We start from the raw sequence: 18,962 nt of genomic DNA, 5'->3' as shown, positions 1-18,962 counted from the left end.
TCCCGAGGCAAAGACAACAAGGAAGCAGGCCACACACTGGTCGGCACAGGCAAGGTGCCAGCCAAGGGCAGCGCCCTGGCCCAGCTCCAGGCAGTGCATCTGGTGGTGAAGAACCTGAGGACAGACTGCGGGGCTGCAGCAGGATGGCCTGGGGTGCGCCACTGTCCTTCTCACGACCGCCACTCCCTGAGCTCTGCAATTCCCACCACCGAGGTGGCCCACCGCCCAGGGTTGCTGTGGTGATTGAACGAGCTATTACACCAAAGCCCCTGTAAGTGCTTGGTCATTGCTGCTGTTGCGAGGTGGGCGTGCTCATGCCACGACATGGGCTCTGGAGCCAACCACTCGGGCTTCAGGCTCAGTTCTGCGATGTACTGTGACCTTGAGAAACTCACGTGACTTCCCTGAGCCTCGGTGTTGTCATCTGTCATAACGGGAATGCTAAGAGAAACTTCTTCACGGGGAGATCAGCTGTGAGGATCCCATGAAATCGCCCACATAAAGGTGCTCACAGCAGTATCTGGTACAGAGTAAATACTTATTGTTTATTAGCTCCAGAGATCATTTTGGTTCAGGGCAAAGAAAAAAAAAAAAGATTCCTAAGAGACACAATCCTAAAAAAACTCTGTCGTTACAAGAATAGGATACTGACCCAGGCCTGGTGTCCCCGCAAGCAATGGGACACTCGGAAGGCCTGGGACACAGAAACCACAAGGTTTGTGCTGATTTGTCTGTGCCACCCTTCACTGCAGGCAGAAGAGGAGTCTACTTAATTCACTTCGACACTTAAATGCACCTGGAATGAGAGAGACACACGTAAAATATACTCTTTCAAAACTGGTTGCAAATATCAAGCAACACACACACAAAACACCAACCTTATTCCAGTCTGCAGGGAAATGCAAGAGCAAAGCAACAAAGGAACCTGAGAAATCTCAACGATGTGCAGCGCTGCAGCTCCAACAGGACATCAGGGTAGCAAATGTCCGAGACCCGCTCTGCTCTGCGCTACACTGTCCTCTCCTCCTGAACCCCCAGCACCTGGCCCTTGCCTGACATTATCAGAAAAGGAGCGGGGTTTGCAGGAAACTTCAGCTTACAGCTCTAAGAACCAGGAACTCTTCATCCTGACTGCTTTGGATAGCAATCTCTCCTGCCCTTTGAAAAAGAGTAGGCTGAGCCGCATGTGAGCAGGGAGGTCAGGGAGGTCAGGCAGGGAGGTGGCAGTGCCACTGACCCCGAACTTAGCCCCCACCCGCTAAGCCGAGCTCCTCCGGGCTGCTCTTTTCTCTTCCGCTCTTCCCCACCCCTCCCCCACTGCATTCTTTCTGTGGCTTCTCCTGCTCCTGTCCCTTCCCAGGTTTCTCACCGCGGGGCTCTCTGTGGCATCTGGCAACAAGAGCACTTTGACCCTACCAGGAGCCTGGATCCAGGACACGCTTCAGATCTTCAGGCTTGGTTCCTCGTAAGATTTTTATGTGTGCCAAAGCCTTTTTCTGACTTCCACGTCTGTCACGTCATCTTGAATGCTAGACAGTGGTGGCCGGCTGACCTCCAGATCCCAACATCCCACCAGCCGGGCCCCTTGCTCACCAGAGTCGGGCATGGCGACTAGGAGAGCATCATGCTGCCCACTGTCCCCTACCCCTCCACCGCAGGACACACTTGAATACTCCCCTGAAATCCTTCATTCACACGTGCCTCTCCAGGTCCTCCTTCAGCTAGCGGCCCCCACCCGCTCTAGCTCCCCGCATGTAACAGACGGCACCCGACTTCCCCAGGAGACCCGCACCACCTCCAGCTCTCCGCCTCTCTTGTCCAAGTAAAAGGGATACCGCCACCACGCACCACCCAGGGCTGCTGTGCTGTGGGGACCCAAGGAGATTCACTCTGTGAGAGAACCTAAAACATGCTCGTGGTCACTCTGCTACGGGGTCACAACTTGGCGCAATGCCAGAAGGCATCTTCAGGCGCATTCCAAGCGTGCCATTGACAGACGCCACGAATGAATGGTGCCCCAGAGTTGTGCAGAGGCGGTCCCGCCCACCCCCCTCTGCCTGGGGTTTAATTAAGAGAAAGACCTTTACAAGATCCACATTTTATACTACCCTGGCTTCCTCTACTTAAATGGACAGCCAAAGTCAGAAACTTCTGAGGCAGCAGGAGGGAAAAGCTTTCCCTCCAGTACACATGTCTGCGTTCTGGCAACACCCTCCCATCTTCTCTATGGCCACAGTCAGAGAAATCGGCAGCGCTCCAACGCAAACCCTTCCAGCCTCTACAACCCCAAACATACAGAGACTCACACAGTCCTGTCTGAAGGTTGCCTTCAACTGTGGGAACCTGCCCTCCCAACCTCCCGCCGCGGACATGCAGCGAAGAGACTCCTGGCATTCCTTCTCTGTGACTTCTGACTTTTTGCAACTCAAGCGCAACTTCTTTTTTTTATTTTTTATTTTCTCTCTTTCTTTTCCCAGATGTCCCCTGGGAGGCACCCAGGTGACTCTGCTGCGTCAAAGGCAAGCTTCAGGGATGGCGTCTACGTCGCCCTGGACAGGTTTTTCCACTTAAACCCCCTGCACTTCACAGAGGAAATAAGGCCCAACGTCAGCAAATTAAAACTCATAAAACTCGGTGTCCCAGAGATCTAAAAGGGCTGTGGCAGGTTCCCAACGTGCCAACATCATCAAAAAGCCACTGGAAAGCACCTCTCTTTACCCTCGGCTGGGCTGGATCACAAAGAGCTGAGCGGGGGTGCTCTGGGTGCCTTAAACAGAGAGGTGATGAACAGGATCCCTGCCCGGGGCAGCGGGCCAACGCCCTTCCAGCTGAGAGCCTGGGCCCAGGGCTGCCCCAGGAAAGGCGGTGAGGTGTCCCTCCCGGACGGACACTCATTTAGGACGGGGAGGGGGCGGTGTCACCAGTTCTCCAGAGCGAGCAGGGCCAGAGCTGGCCTCGAAGGGCCCTCCTGGGGTGCACTCTGGCCGAGACCGGTCCCGGAACCCCGACCCTGTCTCCACTGCTCGCTCCCGCTCCACTGCTCGCGCCGAGCCACCCCCGCGGAGCCCCCGGCCAGCGCTCCCTCCCCGGGGTCCCGAGCTCCACGTGGGCGGAGGGCCCGGCGTCGGGGTTCCCGGGAGCTGGGCCCGGGAGCCGGGGGAGAACCGCGGCCCGCCTCGCCCGCCCGGCACTCACGGTTCCATCGCAGCCCGGCCCGCGCCCCGAGCCCGCCCGGCGCCACACAATCGCCGCGGCAGCCGCAGCGGGAGCGACAGCAGCCCGGGAGCCCGTGGCTCCGTGGAACTCGTCAGAGCGCGACGCGCCGCCGGCGTCACGTGCGCGGAAGCGAGCGCGCGGCGGCGGGAGGGGCGGGGAGCGGCGCGGCCCGGGTAGGTGGGGGTGCGGCGGGGGCGCGGCCCGGGTGCGGCGGGGTGCGGCCGGGGAGCGGGGCAGGGACCGGAGAGGGGCCGCACTGCCCTGCACAGACCCCGCTCACTGGCCCCATAGGAGGGGATCCCGCGGCGCGTCCACCTCCCCTGCGCCCCAAGAGCACAGAGGCGGGCCCGAGCGGTGGGTGGGCTCAGTCTCGGGTTCACAAATTGAATGAATGAATGTATGACTTGACTCTTACTCCTTGTCCCTTGCTGAGGAGACAGAACATTAAAACATCCACCCTCTGGCTTCTAGGGCGTCTTAATCAGGGCATAAGAATGGATCCTAGGAGTCCATGAATGCCCTACAGATGCGTGAAAGACCCTATGGGTGTCTGCATTTTTCTGGCGAGAAGATCTGTAACTTTCCAAATTCTCAAAGAGGTTTGTGACCCAAAGAGCTTAAATGCCAGAGCAAACCTCTGACACCCCTAAATGATGCCAGGATAGCTTTTCCAGGCTCTTTCTGGTAGTTTCTGCAAGCTTTTTCTAAATTAGAGCTACCATAGCATGCAGATTTTCCATCCCCAGTGCAAACAGCGTCCCTCAGGAAGCATGCAGGTGTGGTTCCCACACCCCACATCCCACAGAGCTGAAAACATAACTGATGGTGCAATCCGGGTCCTGCTAAGGTGTTGAGTAGGAGCAAGTTTCAGGGGCCAATCTTGTTGCAGTTCTTTCTACAGTGTGATGAGATCAGCTGACCAAAAGCACTTTCTTGATCTAAGATCCTGGCATACAGTCCTAAATTTCTGTGATCAAGAACAGAGGAGAACCACAGTTTTGGATATTTCCAAGATTCCCTTTGGAGCATTTGTCAAAATGTCCCCTGTCCACTTATTGCCATGGGTTTAAAGTCAATCTAAATGAGGAAAATAAAAGACTCAAGCTTTCTTCCTAATGTTTTCTTGTTCATGCACTAAGCTGCCAACAAGCTCATTGGTACTGGCAGGAATAGCAACACGAATAGCATTCAGTTCCCACCCTCAGCAAACTTACAGGCAAAGTCAGTTACCAAAACTAAGGGTGACAAGCACAGATTGCTACAGTGACACTGAGGAAGGGCACCTAACTCACCTGCGGTGGGGTTGGGTGGGAGAGGGGAGAGAATGCTCAATGTTTGGGCTGATCTCGAAGTGGGAAAGGCTTGAGAAGTTGGAGGGAATGGGGGGGGGGGCGGACACCAGGCAAAGCAACAGACTGAATACCAAGTAAGAATGACAAATTCCATTACCACCCTGAATCCTAAACCACAACTCTTAAAGAAATGATACCAAAAGATTATTCCTCTGATTCTTTTCGTAGACACTTGGAGAAAAAGGGGTCTTCCCGGCAACAAGGCCAGGGAGCATAAACACCAGTAACTGCAGGACAGGCAGGTGACGGGGCACCAGCCAGGTGGGCACTGTGCACCAGAGTGGGCATCGTCTAAAGGAGCTGCGCTCGGCCCTTGGAAAGACTCTGACTTCCGATACAACTTTGCATGTCACACCTTCCAATTCTGAAGTATTGGAAATTAGTTAAAAAATATTTTGAACTCCGGGAAGACTAAACAAAACACATTTGCTGGCTGCATTTGCCCAGAGGCAGCCAGTTTTTACCTCCAATCTGAGGCAGTCTTATCTGGTGGAAAAATGCCTACTCCAGAGACTGGGCCAGCTGCCTGGCCTCTTCTGAGACATCCCCACTGACCTCTTGCTGTTTTCATATGGCTCCAGGTTTTAAAAAGAGTTGACCTCTTTGAGACCCAAACTCCCTCCTGGTAAATTCTCCACATTGGTCCTCCTTTGACCTGCTGTCCAGCATCACTTGATCCCTCATTTTCTCATTTATGTGTTCTTCCAGCATTAACTGAGTATTCAGTGTGTGCCACGCACTTCCTTCAGCTGTAGAAACACAACACAAATACGTGGGACAATCCCTGTCCTCCTGGGACTTATCTTTTGGTGAAGGACACAGCCAGCAAACAAATAACCGAATAACGACACAGTACAACTGTGATGGAAAAGGGATAGAAGAGCACAGTGATAGAGTATATGATAAGGGGAAAGGTGCCCAACATATCCTGGGGCTCCAAGAAAGCTTGTCTAACATGTCAACCATCCCTCACAGGAGATTTCCTCCAGGTCACCTCCAGGCCCCCTCCTCTGAACATGCTTCTGTTCAGCAAGTTTCCTCACTAAGCTCAGAATGGAGCACATTTCAGATGAGGTCTGTATCAGCCTGAGAATGAGTTGGTATTCTGGCAGCTTCTGCCCATTCAACTGATGATTCCATTCTCCTGATGCCTCCTAGGATCTCTGCTCAGGGTCATGCTGTCCAATGAGAAGAACCAGCAATTACTGATCACCTGCAAAGCCTAAGGCCCGAGCCAATGAATTCTCTCAGCAACTTGATGAGTTATCCATGGTCATTATCCTCATTTTACAGATAGGAAACTAAGGCCTTAACGAGGTTAAGTGACTTTCTCAGGGACTACTGGTGAGAACCTAGGACGACCTCACCCCAAGCTCATGCTCTTCCAATGTTGATGTCCCAAGCGTTGAAGAATGTGACAGGGTCAGAGTGACCAGCAAAGGCCAGGACCAAACAGACCATTAGATATATATAGTCTCTCTAACCTCAGAGGCACTCAGCCCACATGTATCAACTTTGTTCTTATTTTAAAAGCCTTCTAAAATCCATATATACAATGTTTCACAGCATCCCCCAGTAATCCCATTTAATTGGGAGATTGGACCCATGGGTAAGTGAGTGTATATGTATCTGAAACCTAGCCTTGTTTTGAAAAGGATCAAAATGTCAGAAATTAGGTTAGACTGATACCACATATTCTTAGAAAGACACCTACTCATACCTACCATTCATTTTCTTTTTTTTTTTTAAGATTTTATTTATTTATTTGAGAGAGAGAGCAGAAGCAGGGGGAGCGACAGAGGGAGAGGGAGAAGCAGGCTCCCCGCTGAGCAGGGAGCCGGATGCGGGGCTCGATCTCAGGACCCTGAGATCATGACCTGAGCCGAAGGCAGACGCTTAACGACTGAGCCACCCAAGTGCCCCTCATTTCATATTCTTAGGGCCAGCAAACCAACCCTTGAAATCATTTTCTCTAGAACTGAAACAAAGTCAAGGCCACCGGTCTGCAGTTTGCTGACTCCCTGCTGTTTTTCAAGGCTGATGGCAACATCTCAAGGGGTTTATCTGCAAATGCTCTTGATACCCTAGGAAATCAGTTGTCTATTCCAGGGGACTCAAATTCCCTTCCTAATGTAACAGTGAACATTTGTCTAGAATTTTGTAGATAGACTATAGTGATCTCCTAACATCTTATTAGTAAGAATCAATAATGGCTAACATCAAGTACTCATGCTCTAGTTGAGCCCGGAGTTAAACAGGAAGGAAATGAAGAGCTTACTGCAACTCTCTCTAACTATTGTGTTAGTTAGCTCAGGCTATTGTAACAAAATACCATAGACTGAATGGCTTCCACGGTAAGTTTTTTCTCACAGTTCTAGAGGCTACAAGTCCAAGATCAAGGTTCTGGTTGATTCTGTTTCTGGTGAGGACTCTCTTCCTGGCTTGCAGAGAGCCACCTTCTGGCTGTGTTCTCACATGGCCTGTCCTTGGTGCATGTGTGAGAGAAGAGAGAGCAGGAGCTCTCTGGCGTCTCTTCTAATAAGGACGCCAATCCCGTCAGATCAGGGCCCCACCCTTATGACCTCCTTAAACCTAATTCCTTCCTTACTCCAAATTCAGCCACAGTGGGAGGGTTAGGGCTTCAAAATATGAATGAGAGCTGTCAGTCCCTAACACCCCAAAACGGAAGGTTTCTTAAAAAGGAAAACTGCCCTACATATTCAGTGCAGAGACTAAGGAATTCAGTACCAACAACTCTGATCGCCTATTCTTTGTTCCAAAGCAGGAAAACCTCAGTCTCAATTCTCCCTTGAGCCTGATGATAGTTGATGACAGTGGATGTTAGCGACATGCCTTGGCCTGGGTTTCAGCAGCTCCTGGACACCCATTTCCAGCTGACTCATCCCCTCTGCAGTAAGCAGAGCAGAACAAAGGCGTTTCCATCAGGGCTCAGCTGTCTCACCAGGCCGCCGTCCCCACAACCTCCTCCTGTCATTTGCAGGAGGCCTTATGCCTTCTGGCCCACTTGTTGCACCAAATGTGGGAGCTTACTCTTCACTGTCTTCTTGACTCCTGAGAACTGATCGGTAGAAGCAATGGTCTACCTCTGATTGGTTCCAAAGCTTTACCTTCTTACCAAGTTTCGTAATGCCAGAACACAGACATTCAGCTTGGTAGGTTATTCACAATATAAAATTGTCATTTTTGCTTTCTCATCCTTGTGCTTGTTCCCATTATTTACTGCTGCGGAAACTACCCCAACACATATTAGCTATATTAGTTATCTGTTGCTACATAACAAATTACCTCAGAACTTTGTATCCTGAAACAACATGTATTATCTCGTGGTTTCTGTGGGTGTTCTATATGGATAGATGTATTTGTGACTTGTCCCGCATAACCAACCGCCTGGAGCCGCGTGCACACAGGCAGGCTAAGGACTATTGTTTGTGAGACTCGTGCTGTGTGAGTGACCTTGGGAGCCTGGTTGTTTGGAATATACTATCTGGCCTCCAGATCAGAACTGACCCTTCTGTTCTGGACATCAAGAGCTACAAATCTTATCTCACATCCCCTCCTGCTCCAGGCTGGGCTGGTCCCCCAGAACGGAATCCGGAATCCAAGAGGGGAGGCAGAAACACACAGCCCAGTCTCCTTGAAAATATAGAAACATGGTAACATGGAAATGCCGCTCGCTCCAGACTGCATTCAGGCAAACAAATATTTCATTTCAAACCCTGTTATTGGCCCTATAAATATGGCCCTTATGGGGATGGTCCGTGGGAAGTCTCACCTGAGGGGAGGACGCTCCACCCAGGCCTCTCCGTTTGGACTCCAGCCTGGCTTGTCTCCACGGGGTTTCCCTGGCTGGGGAGGCTGGAGATTGTAAGTACCCAATTTGATGTAACTTATTCTCATTTATTGCCTACTATTACCTTCATCTATGTGTAGATTCCTTTCCTCTTCTGTTTCTATTAGGGTTCTATAATAATAATAAAGTTTTCTTTCCTTTTCAAAACTGGAACACAGCTGTTGTGAATCTTTTGTTCAGAACAGGGGGTCAGGAATCCAGGTGCAATTAGCGGGGTCCTTTGGCTCAGGCTCTCATTCAGGCTGTAGGCACCGTGTCATCTGGGACTGAAGTTATCCTCAAGACTAGCCGGGGGAAGGGTCTGCCTCCACGCTCATGCTGGTGGTGGTTGGCACGATCTAGTGCCTCCTGGACTATTGGCTGGTGGTCACTCAGTTCCTTGCCACTTGGGGTTTTCCACAGGGCAGCTTCTTGTGTGGCAGCTTTGCTTCATCCGAGTGAGTGAGTGACAAGAACGAGAGTGAGGGCAAGACAGAAGTCACATTTCTGGTACTTGCAATAATAAAGCGCAGTGAGTAGAAGCAGGAACACCTTGCCTGAGCCCATCCCTAGGCCCCACACACGCTCGCAGGGCACAGCCCTTGCTCATGGGCCCCACGGCTTCCACTCGCCGGGAATCAGTGTCCAGCATACCAATACCCTTCACCTTCTCTGCCTTTGGTCATTTGGGATTTTTTAAGTATCAGTCTCAATTTACTTGACTGAAATATGTATTCCATTTTATCCTGAGCATTTGAGTGGTACTGCATGAACCAGACTAATGCCATCTTGAACAAATCCGCCAGGATGACCGGTCTGTGACCTGAGACCTTGAGCACAGCACCCCCTCCGATTCTTTCCTTTTGTTTAACCGCACCCTTAAATACACCCCGAGGCAAAACGCCCTTGATCTGCCCTGGAGATATGGCCATGACACACACCTGTTGTCAAGCTCTGTCCTCCTGGCTGGTCCCCCACGTGTACTCCCAGCCTTGGGGGCTACAAAAGCAGCAGGTCTTAAAGGAGGTGGGGTTGCAACCGTCTACTGTCTTATGATGCCCAAGGTATGCTTCTGTCCAGAAGTCCCCTTAAAAAAACCACTTCTCCTCAAGCTGGACTTAGCCTTTTTCTTCAGCCTTTGGAGGTCACTGTGCCTAGTTAGACCTCCCTTTCACGAAACAAGTACCGTTCCACTACCATCCCCTATGACTTCGCTGTGCCACCTTTATTTGTCCTCATCTTTCCAGGGCCCGGCACCAAGCCTGGTGCAGAAAGACCCCCAAGACGTGTCCTGAAGGAAGGACAGATGACTGGCAACATCCTGGTGTGTTTTCTCACAGTTTAGAGGCTGTGGGGACACCTGCTCTGGGGAGAAAAGGGTAGGAGTTGCCAGGCCAGCGAGTGTGTCGTTTGGAGGCGGGAAGCTAGTGTGCCCCTCCTTCTGCGAGGTCTCCTCTCCTTGCTGGTCCTGGTTTTCCTGAGATTTTCTAGTTCTAATCCGGAAAAGCCCTGATCCCAGGGGTCCTGCAGGCCCAGGCAAACCAGGACAGTTGGTCACGCTACTTCTGGCCTTAATTTCTTCTATGAGTTACAGGGCAAAACTGTCTTCATGTTCAAGAATATCTTAGCTTGCTTCCCTCGAAAACAGAATCTGAGGCAAGAGTTTCCATGTGAACTTTATGGGAAGCAGGTATGACCCCAAGGAAGCTTGGAGAGAGCATGGAGAGGGGCTCAGGAGAGTACATTGGGGGGAATGCAAGCTGTCCCCAGCTTCACTATCAACACATCTAATCGCTCCGTCTTGCAGGATAGCTCCAGAGAGACTGCCCGAAACGATGGTGTCTGGAAATGATCTGTTAGTTCTATCCTGCCATCTGTGTCCTGTGGGCCGGAGTCTGACCTACACACCTAGCTTATACTCCAGGCCCCTGCAAGCAGCCACTGGGGATCCTGGGCCTGTGGGTACCAGTCCAGCTGATGTGGTGTGAACAAGCCTCCCCTGTCTGTCGGCGGTGGGGTGGAGGTGGGAGAGGCCGGGAACTATGTAACCCTTTATCAGGATGACTGAGTTGAGGAAGCAAGGCACAGGCCATGGTGGAGTAGGATGGGAGGATGTGGGCAGGGCCCAGTGGCTCTGGGGATTTGTCAATTTGATCCAGTACAAAGAGGCAGAGAAGGTTCGAAATTGTTGTTGCAAAGACTGAGGAAGTGAGCAGCGTCCCGGGAAAATCTAACAGGATTCCGGGGCTTCGTAGAGGCCCCAGCTGACGTCTTTGAGCTAATGTTAATGATGACTTCTACTAATGCCTGCCTGGTGGTGATTTCCTCCAGCAATCGAGCAGCATAAGCACAGAGAAGAGAGTATTGGTATTGATCAAAGACCGGGGGCTCCCAGGGAGCTAGGACAAAGGGCAGAGGAACAAATTAGTTTAGGACAATGGGTCTCAAAATTTGTTGAGTCAAAATCACTTGGAGAGCTTTAAAAAGGCCCAATACCCACGCTGAACCCTAAACCAATGAAATCAGAATCCGAAGTAGGGTTTGGGCTTCAGTCATTGTTAAAGCTCTCCAAAGCATCCCCATGTGCAGCAGGCTTGGTAACCAATGGTTTGGGGCCCTGGCGAGAGATTAGAAACCCATGCTGAATCAGTTCCATTTCCTTCCTGAAATCCAGGGGCATTTTCGCCCTTTGATTCTGTAAATTATCTCTGTATCTTTGTAATAAATTCCTTCTTTTTGGCTGAAATTAATACTTGCAATCAATAGTCTTTTTTAAAAAGATTTTATTTATTTGTTTATTTATTTCAGAGATAGAGCATTGGGGATGGGGAGGGGGAAAAGGGAAAGGGACAAGTAAACTCTGCACTGAGCACAGAGCCTGATGCGGGGCTCAATCCCACAACCCTGGGATCATGACCAGAGCCGAAACCAAGAGTCAGTTGCTTAACCGACTGAGTCACCCAGGCGCCCCACAATCAATAGTCTTAAACACTGTTGTTCCATATCTCCGTAAAGCAACAGCGAATGCCTGTAGGTGTCCCCGACGTTGCCCTCGACCACGAGAACTACAGCAAAGCCATCATTCCTATGGCAACCTGAAGGAACGGTGTTTGATTTTCCATTTCGCCCTGCAGGACGCTGAGGATAAGAAGAATGCCAGGTCTGGATCTTCTCGATCATGCACCACTGAGCAGGTAGGTGTGCTCGCCCTTTCCAGTTGACTTTTAAAGTAATCTCTGTTGGCCTGAATCAAAATTGAGGGCTCTCTTCACCTAAGAGCATGGGCTTGCAGGTCGGAAATGCCAGACAACTAACCCGGGGAAACTGGGAATCATCTTCACAGAGAAACATAACCCCGTCTTCGAGTTCTCCCAGGCTTGCTGATCGGAAATCAACAGGACTTTGTTAGGAGGCCCTGCCTTCTCAAACCACAACATCTGGAGGGCCCCTTCCCAGCCACGTGGGGGTGTTAAAAGGAATTGAAAGAGCACAGCAGTGCCCAGGTTACGGTATTTTTTTCCACGTTCGGTTTGCTTCCCTCATTCCCTAGGAGACAAAGTGGGCAGCACAGAGCGCCCCTGCCCACGTCCCCCCTTCTGTGTGCAGCACCCACCGGGACCGGGCTCACCGCGGGGCCTGTCTCTAACTTCAGACTCTGTTTCCAGCAGAATACCAGCCCTGCCCCCCCCCGCCCCCCCGCCCCCACCCCGAGCAAGCCGTTTCCCACACAACAAACTAAGCGGCTCAAATTAGAGCCACCATTTGCCACAAATTGCCAAGTTACAGTAAACGCGAGTTGGCCAGTTCCAGGCACACGAAGGGGCCGTCCAGCCGCAGGTCCGGGGGCCGCTGGGCTCCAGAAACCCTCTGCTTTGGCCTTGAACATACAGAACAAAGGTCTCTATTCTGATCTCCTGGACGTGGACTAAATGGTGCAAAACTCAAGTACTTACGGGATGGGGGGGAAGGGGATGCGGCAGGAGCCCTGGCATAGAAAAGTCCGAAACCAGGCTCAGCAATGCCCTGCAGTCTGGGCTGGGCAACCCCAGGGCAGGGGTTCATGGGGAGCAGCGCAGGCACCCACCCACCCCGGGAAGGCCTACAGAGGGGCCTAGAGCAGTGACTTCTGAAAATCCGGCCTCCTGGCGCATTTCCTTTAAGTGACTTGTCAGAGCATTTTGAGGGTGAAATGCATACTCTTGGTGCATTTCTTTCATTGCCTATTCTGATTACATTTAGGGTAGGTATATTTGTTTTGTTTTTTGTTTTTTAAAGGTTTTATGTATTTATTTCAGATAGAGCAAGAGAGAGCGTGAGCACGAGGGGAGGGGAAGGGGCAGAGGGAGAGGGAGAAGCAGACTGTCCCCCCACCAGCTGAGCGGGGAGCCCAGTGTGGGGGCTCGATCCTAGGGATGATTGACCCCGGGATAATGACCTGAGCCGAAGGCAGACATGTAACCAACTGAGCCACCCAGGCGCCCCAGTGTTTTTTGTTTTTTGTTTTTTTTTAATTTTTTTTTTTAAAAGATTTTATTTATTTATTTGAGAGAGAGAGAACAAGAGAGAGAGAGAGCACATGAGAGGGGGGAGGGTCAGAGGGAGAAGCAGACTCCCTGCTGAGCAGGGAGCCCGATGCGGGACTCGATCCCGGGACTCCAGGATCATGACCTGAGCCGAAGGCAGTCGCTTAACCAGCTGAGCCACCCAGGCGCCCGCGCCCCAGTGTTTTTAAGTTATGGAAGCATGTAAGATATTACCCAGGAATTTCATTTCAGGATAGGAAAGGAAGCGCCACAACATAGTGGTTATTTTTAGAAGAGCCTTGAGGTTCTCTTGCCCTAGTGGGCTCTCCTCTGAGAACCACCGCCCTGTGGCAACAAGGCCGTCTTTATTCAATGCGGAGGACGGACAGGGCCTGAGGCCAAGAGAACAGGGGAGAAAGCGGGACAAAGGAGGGAAAACCACCATTCCAGAGTGGAGAAGTTCAAGGGCGTGTCTTCTGTCACCTCTGCCCAGGACGCTGGCGGTGACACCCCAGACTCGGCCTCCTCAGCCAGCTTCAGCTGGAGTCACACATTTGGGATCACCAACCATCTCGATATTCCTGAGACTGAGGGGTTTCCCAGGACACTGGACTTCCGGTGCTAAAGCCAGGACAGTTTGGTCACGCTACCTCTGGCCCAACAGCCCCTCGCAAACTGGTTTCCCACCACAGAGGGCTGGGCAGGGGCCTGTGTCCTTTGCCCACACTCCATGTCCTCCTTCACCCCAATGCACACACGTCCACACAGCACTTACATCACACCACACACACACCACACACAACCTTACACCACACACACACACCATGTAGATACCCCTCCACACACGCACACCACACACACACCTTTCCCAACCTGAACTTCATAAAGCTCAGGCAGCTTGGGCAGCATTGAGAAGACTATAGCCACCTCTGCTGGGGAGGCCATCCCTGGGCCCCCCTCAGACACAGCCCCCCTCTCTCTCTGTGGTCTTGGTTTTAGAGCCAGGAGGGATCTGCGATCATACTATGAGATGTGCAGACCTGATTTCCAAGATGGCAGCAACAGAGCCAAGACTCTGGCCTCCTGACTCTTGCTCACCAAACAGTCAGATGCTAGTTTAGAAAATATTCGGAGGGGAATCTAAATCCACAGCCCTGTAGCAACACACGGGCAGTCCCGCTCAAGGAGAGCCTGTTATGGGGGTAATTGTGTCCCCCAAAGATGTTGAAGTCCTGACCCCCAGTGCCTGTGACTGTGGCTTGTTTGGAAACAGGGTCTTTGCAGATGATCAAGTTAAGATGAGGTCAAGGGTGGACCCTGATCCACTACAACTGCTGTCCTTACGACAAGGGGAAATTTGGATGCAGAGACAGATGCACAGCGAGGGAAGACAGAGAGAAAATGAACAAGCGGCCACGTAGGAGCCAAGGAAGAGCTGAGCCGCACCCCCACCCCCCACCCCAAGCTGTCAGGGAGGCCGGAACAGGCCCTGCCCTCACAGCCTTGGGCGGAACCACCCTGCCAACACCTTGATCTCAGAATTCTGGCCTCCAGAACTGGGAGACACAAAACGTCTGCGGTGTAAGCCGCTCGGTTTGTGGTCCTGTGTCAGCGCCGCCCTATAAGACAAATCCAGAGTCCCGGCTCTCCTCTGTCAAGCTTCGGATGTCCTGGCCCAGCTCGGAGGCCTTTTCTCATCCGGCAGATGAGGCTTTTCTACTACAAGAGCTGAGTCATTGCTGCAGCTGAATGATGACGGGCCCGGGGAACAGTCGGCACCTTCTACCTGCTCTGCTCCCCAAAGAAGATCTTTATCTTTTCCTCTCCATTCAGAGCAAGATGTAGCTAGCTTTAAAGAAAAAAAGAACAAAACAACTCTGCCGCATGGGCCAAAGCTCTGCTTACATGAAGGCACAGGTAAAAATAATTCAGCTTCAGTGAACCACCAGGAAGAGTGCTGACAAGAGTAGAGCGTGTCTGCTGTTGGAACCGCGGGCGCCATACACGTACCCGCGGCCAGGTCAAGGCCTTCGGGATGGCCCTGAAGCACAGAGTTGTACCACCTGGAAACACCAAACGATAAAACACCATGGGATGGGCCTGCTGGTGTTACATAGTAACCGATCTTTTCAGTGTTAAAACAACATTGCATTCGTGGCGCAAGTCCCACTTGGTAATGGTGTATAATCCCTTTTTAATAATCCTGTTGCTGGATTCAGTTTGCTAGTTTTTTGTTTTGTTTGAGAACTGTTCTATGTCCACGAGAGATATTGGTCTGTGGTTTTCTTGTGATGTCTTTGGCTTGGTATCACAGTAACAGTGTCTCGTAGAATTTATCGGGACCCACATTTATCTAATGGCATTCCCTTGTAGTCCTTTCTTTTCCTGTGAGGTTGACAGCAATGTTCCCTCTTTTATTCCTGATTTTAGTAATTTGCATCTTCTTCTTTTTTTCTTGGTCAGTCTAGCTAAAGATTTATCAAACCAGCTGAACTTTTCATAGAACCAAATGTTCGTTTTATTCATTTTCCCTATTTTTCTTTAATTAATCTTCACCATAATCTTTATTATTGTTTTCCTTCTGCTTGCTTTGGGTTTTCTTTTTTCCCCAATTTTTTTTTTTTTAAAGATTTTATTTATTTGACAGAGAGAGACACAGAGAGAAAGGGAACACAAGCAGGCGGAGTGGGAGAGGGAGACGCAGGCCTCCCGCGGAGCAGGGAGCCCGATGTGGGGCTTGATCCCAGGACCCTGGGATCATGACCTGAGCCGAAGGCAGATGCCTAACGACTGAGCCACCCAGGCGTCCCTCCCCAATGTTTTAAGGTAGAAGGTTAAGTATTGATTTGAGCTCTTTCTTCTTGGTTAATGTGGGCATTTACAGCTATAAATTTCCCTCTAAGCACTGCCTTAGATGCATGCCAGGTGTTCTGGTATATGGTGTCTTCATTTCATTTATCTCAAAATCCTAATTTCCTTTGTGACTCGCCTTTCACCAATTGGTTATTTAGGAGTGTGTTATTTAATTTCCACTTATTGGGGGATTCCCCAAATGCCTTCCTGTAACTGATATCTGGTTTCACTCCATGGTTGTTGGAGAACTTCCTTTGTAATCGTCCTTTTAAGTTTATTACATCTTATCTCACGGATGAGTGTATGGTCTATCCTGGAGAATGTTCCATGTGCATGTGAGAAGAATTTGTATTCTGCTGTTGTTAGGCACAGTACTCTATGGATTTCTACTAGGTCTAGATGGTTTATATTGTTGTTCAAGCCTTCTATTTCTTCATCAATCTCCTGGCTAGTTTTTCCATCCATCACTGAAAATGGGTATTGAAGACTCCAACTATTATTTTTGAATCTTCTACTTCTCCCTTCAATTATGTTAGTTTTTGCTTCATGTATTTTGGGCTCTGTTGTCCGTTGCATATAAGTTTACAGTTGTTATATCTTCCTCATGGATTGATCCTTTTATCATTATAGAATATCCCTCTTTATCTCTAGTAACATATTTTGTTTTAAAAAGTTATTTTACCTGATAGCAGTCTAGCCACTCCAGCTTTTCTAAGTTTGCTGTTTGCATGATATATCTTGTTCTATCCTTTTACTTTCAACTCGTTTGTATCTTAGAATCAAAAGTTGTTTTCTGTAGATGGAATGTAATGGGATCTTGCTTATTATCCCCTCTGACAACCTCTACCTCTTGATGGATTGTCTTGTTTCTTCATATTTAATGCTATTATTGATAGAGCTGGAGTTATGTCCGCCATTTTACTTTTTATCCTCTGTGTGTCTCATGTCCTTTTTGTTCCTCTAGTCTTCCTTTACTGTTTTCTTTTACATTAACTGAATATTTTCTATTGTAAATTTTAGTATCTTTAATAATTTTCTGCTATATATTATTAGTCATTTTCCTGGTGGTTGCTCCAGAGCAACCACTGCCCAGCAAGCAATTCCCAGTTTTACTGGGAGCTCACATGGAACTCTTCAGTTCATAGCTTCTACCTATTAAAAACTGGGCAAAATATGCCTTCCTGTAGTTTAGTGAAATTTCTTCTGTTCTCTCTCATCCATTCATGCTTTTAATGTAGCAGATGTTAGTTGAGCACCTATCGTATGATGTACTTTGTATCAGGTGCTCGTGACATAGAGACGGGTAAGACATGACCTTACCACAAAGAATAGGGCTAGGGGACCCTCGGGGCAGAAGTGAATCACTTATGTGTATAGGTCATGTCACTCAGCAGCAAGAGGAGGGAGCCTCTGGATCAGAGAACCCCCGAGGGCAGCAACAGTTTGGGGTCTTTCATAGCCACGAGGTTTGCCATATCTATGGCTAGCAGATGTTGAGCACTGTTTCACAGGTATACAAAGCAGGCAGACTCTAAATGGCTAAAAATATGCATAATGGGGCTATATGTAGAGCAAGGGGATATGTAAGAATTTGAGTTAGGCACCTATGGGAGTGAGTTAGGCACCCGCTATGAAATAAGTGAAGAAACAAACAACATGGGAGCCAACCTACAGGGACCATCCTTAACTCATTTATACGACAATATGGTAGGAGAAAAAGGCAGACCAACATATGTTGAAGAAAACAGTGTGGTTGCACCATGAGGACAAGAGAGGATAATTGATAGAACAAGATTCCAGAGCAAGGGAGAAGAAAGCAGTCAAGAGTCGTGGGGGAGGGGTGCAGCCCTGGGAGGACTACATGAAGGCATGGATAGGTCTGAGAGCAGCTGAGCTATCCTGGTGCCTACCGCTGGCCCCTCATACATGTGTTTGTTCAGGTCCTTGGTCCAGGGCCCTTCTGGGGCCTGTATCTTTTTTTTTTTTAATTTTTAATTTTTCATTTTTTTTTTTAATTTTTAATTTTTCATTTTTTTTAAAAGATTTTATTTATTTTTTAGAGAGCGAGCGAGCGAGAAACAGCATGAGAGGGGCGAGGGTCAGAGGGAGAAGCAGGCTCCCCGCTGAGCCGGGAGCCCGATGTGGGACTCGATCCCAGGACCCTGAGATCATGACCTGAGCCGAAGGCAGACGCTTAACCATCTGAGCCACCCAGGCGCCCTGGGGCCTGTATCTTGTCCCAAACAGAAAATCAGTCTTTCTCACTGAGCCAGATTTGTACATAACTTAAGTTCTCAAGTGTGTACATCACTCTAAGTTCTCAAGTTTAATGATATTATTTTTCTACCTTTGAAGTGATGAAGATAAAGAAGCTAGTTCTAAAATTACTGTCTCATCAGAGATACTTACCCTTTACTCCCACCAACAAAGACACAAAAGACAGAGAGAGAGAGAGAGAGGTCAGTACTCTAATTACAATGACTTGTCTCCAACAACTTGAAAACAAGGAGAAATGTCAGCCAGCTGAAACATTAACATTAAAATCAGTACAGATGGGTCAGGTCAGATGGGTCACTAACATTAAAACCAGTACATATATGCAGGTTTGCCTTACATGGAAAAAATGGTTCTCAGACCTTTAAATCTGCCTGTAACCTGAACAGATGCTTAACCTAAAAAGGGAGGTTGGCCAGCCTAAAAGTGTGGAAAAAGCCAAGGTGATTGGTGACAGTGGCCATGGAGCTTTGTGCAGGGGAGGAGCCTTAACCCGTCCCATTGAGATGGATGCTCTTAAACATTCCACTCACCGTTCTTGGGTTCTCCATCCTGGCTGAGATCCAGCCCAGGCCAATTAAATCAGAGTTCTCGAGGGTACGGCCTGGGCATCTGTCTTTTTAAAAGCTCCCCCAAGTGATTATGATGTGCAGCTAGCATTGAGAATCCCTAATCTAGCTAATTCCCCTGGTTGTGATGCCATGCCCAACATTATCTGTGTTCTCGTGGGTCTGCATCAGCCAATTACCTAAACTGGCATTCTGATTCTGTATATTCATCCAGAGCTTAGTTAATGAGAAGACTTCCCTGACCATATACACCCCAATGTCCACAATAGCCAAACTGTGGAAAGAGCCAAGATGCCCTTCAACAGATGAAAGGATAAAGAAGTTG

The 18,962-nt window shown here is 49.5% G+C and overlaps 1 protein-coding gene and 1 long non-coding RNA gene across 5 annotated transcripts in view; both read right to left on the bottom strand.

The window, feature by feature from the left end:
• TMEM181 (transmembrane protein 181) overlaps positions 1-18,962 on the bottom strand; it is a 73,351-nt gene that overhangs the window by 48,831 nt on the left and 5,558 nt on the right. For 2 of the 4 annotated variants that reach the window (XM_081829248.1, XM_081829249.1), the window contains exon 1: positions 3,196-3,335. The exons of the other annotated variants lie outside the window; for them this stretch is intronic. Coding sequence is in view for 1 of the 2 variants with exons in the window: in XM_081829249.1 (XP_081685375.1) it covers positions 3,196-3,203 (8 nt within the window). In the remaining variant the exon portion in view is untranslated. Of the gene's footprint in view, positions 1-3,195; positions 3,336-18,962 lie in introns of those variants that run through there. 4 annotated transcript variants of the gene reach the window in all.
• LOC145723160 (uncharacterized) lies at positions 525-2,300 on the bottom strand. The gene is made up of 2 exons (XR_014148033.1): positions 879-2,300; positions 525-796 (listed from the first exon to the last, which is right to left on the bottom strand). It is a non-coding gene; the product is annotated as an uncharacterized LOC145723160 (long non-coding RNA).

This window comes from Leptonychotes weddellii, chromosome 8 (genome assembly GCF_054177405.1).
Source record: "Leptonychotes weddellii isolate Sample4059 chromosome 8, ASM5417740v2, whole genome shotgun sequence".
NCBI classification, from domain to species: Eukaryota; Metazoa; Chordata; class Mammalia; order Carnivora; family Phocidae; genus Leptonychotes; species Leptonychotes weddellii.
This window is presented reverse-complemented; position numbering and strand designations above follow the sequence as displayed.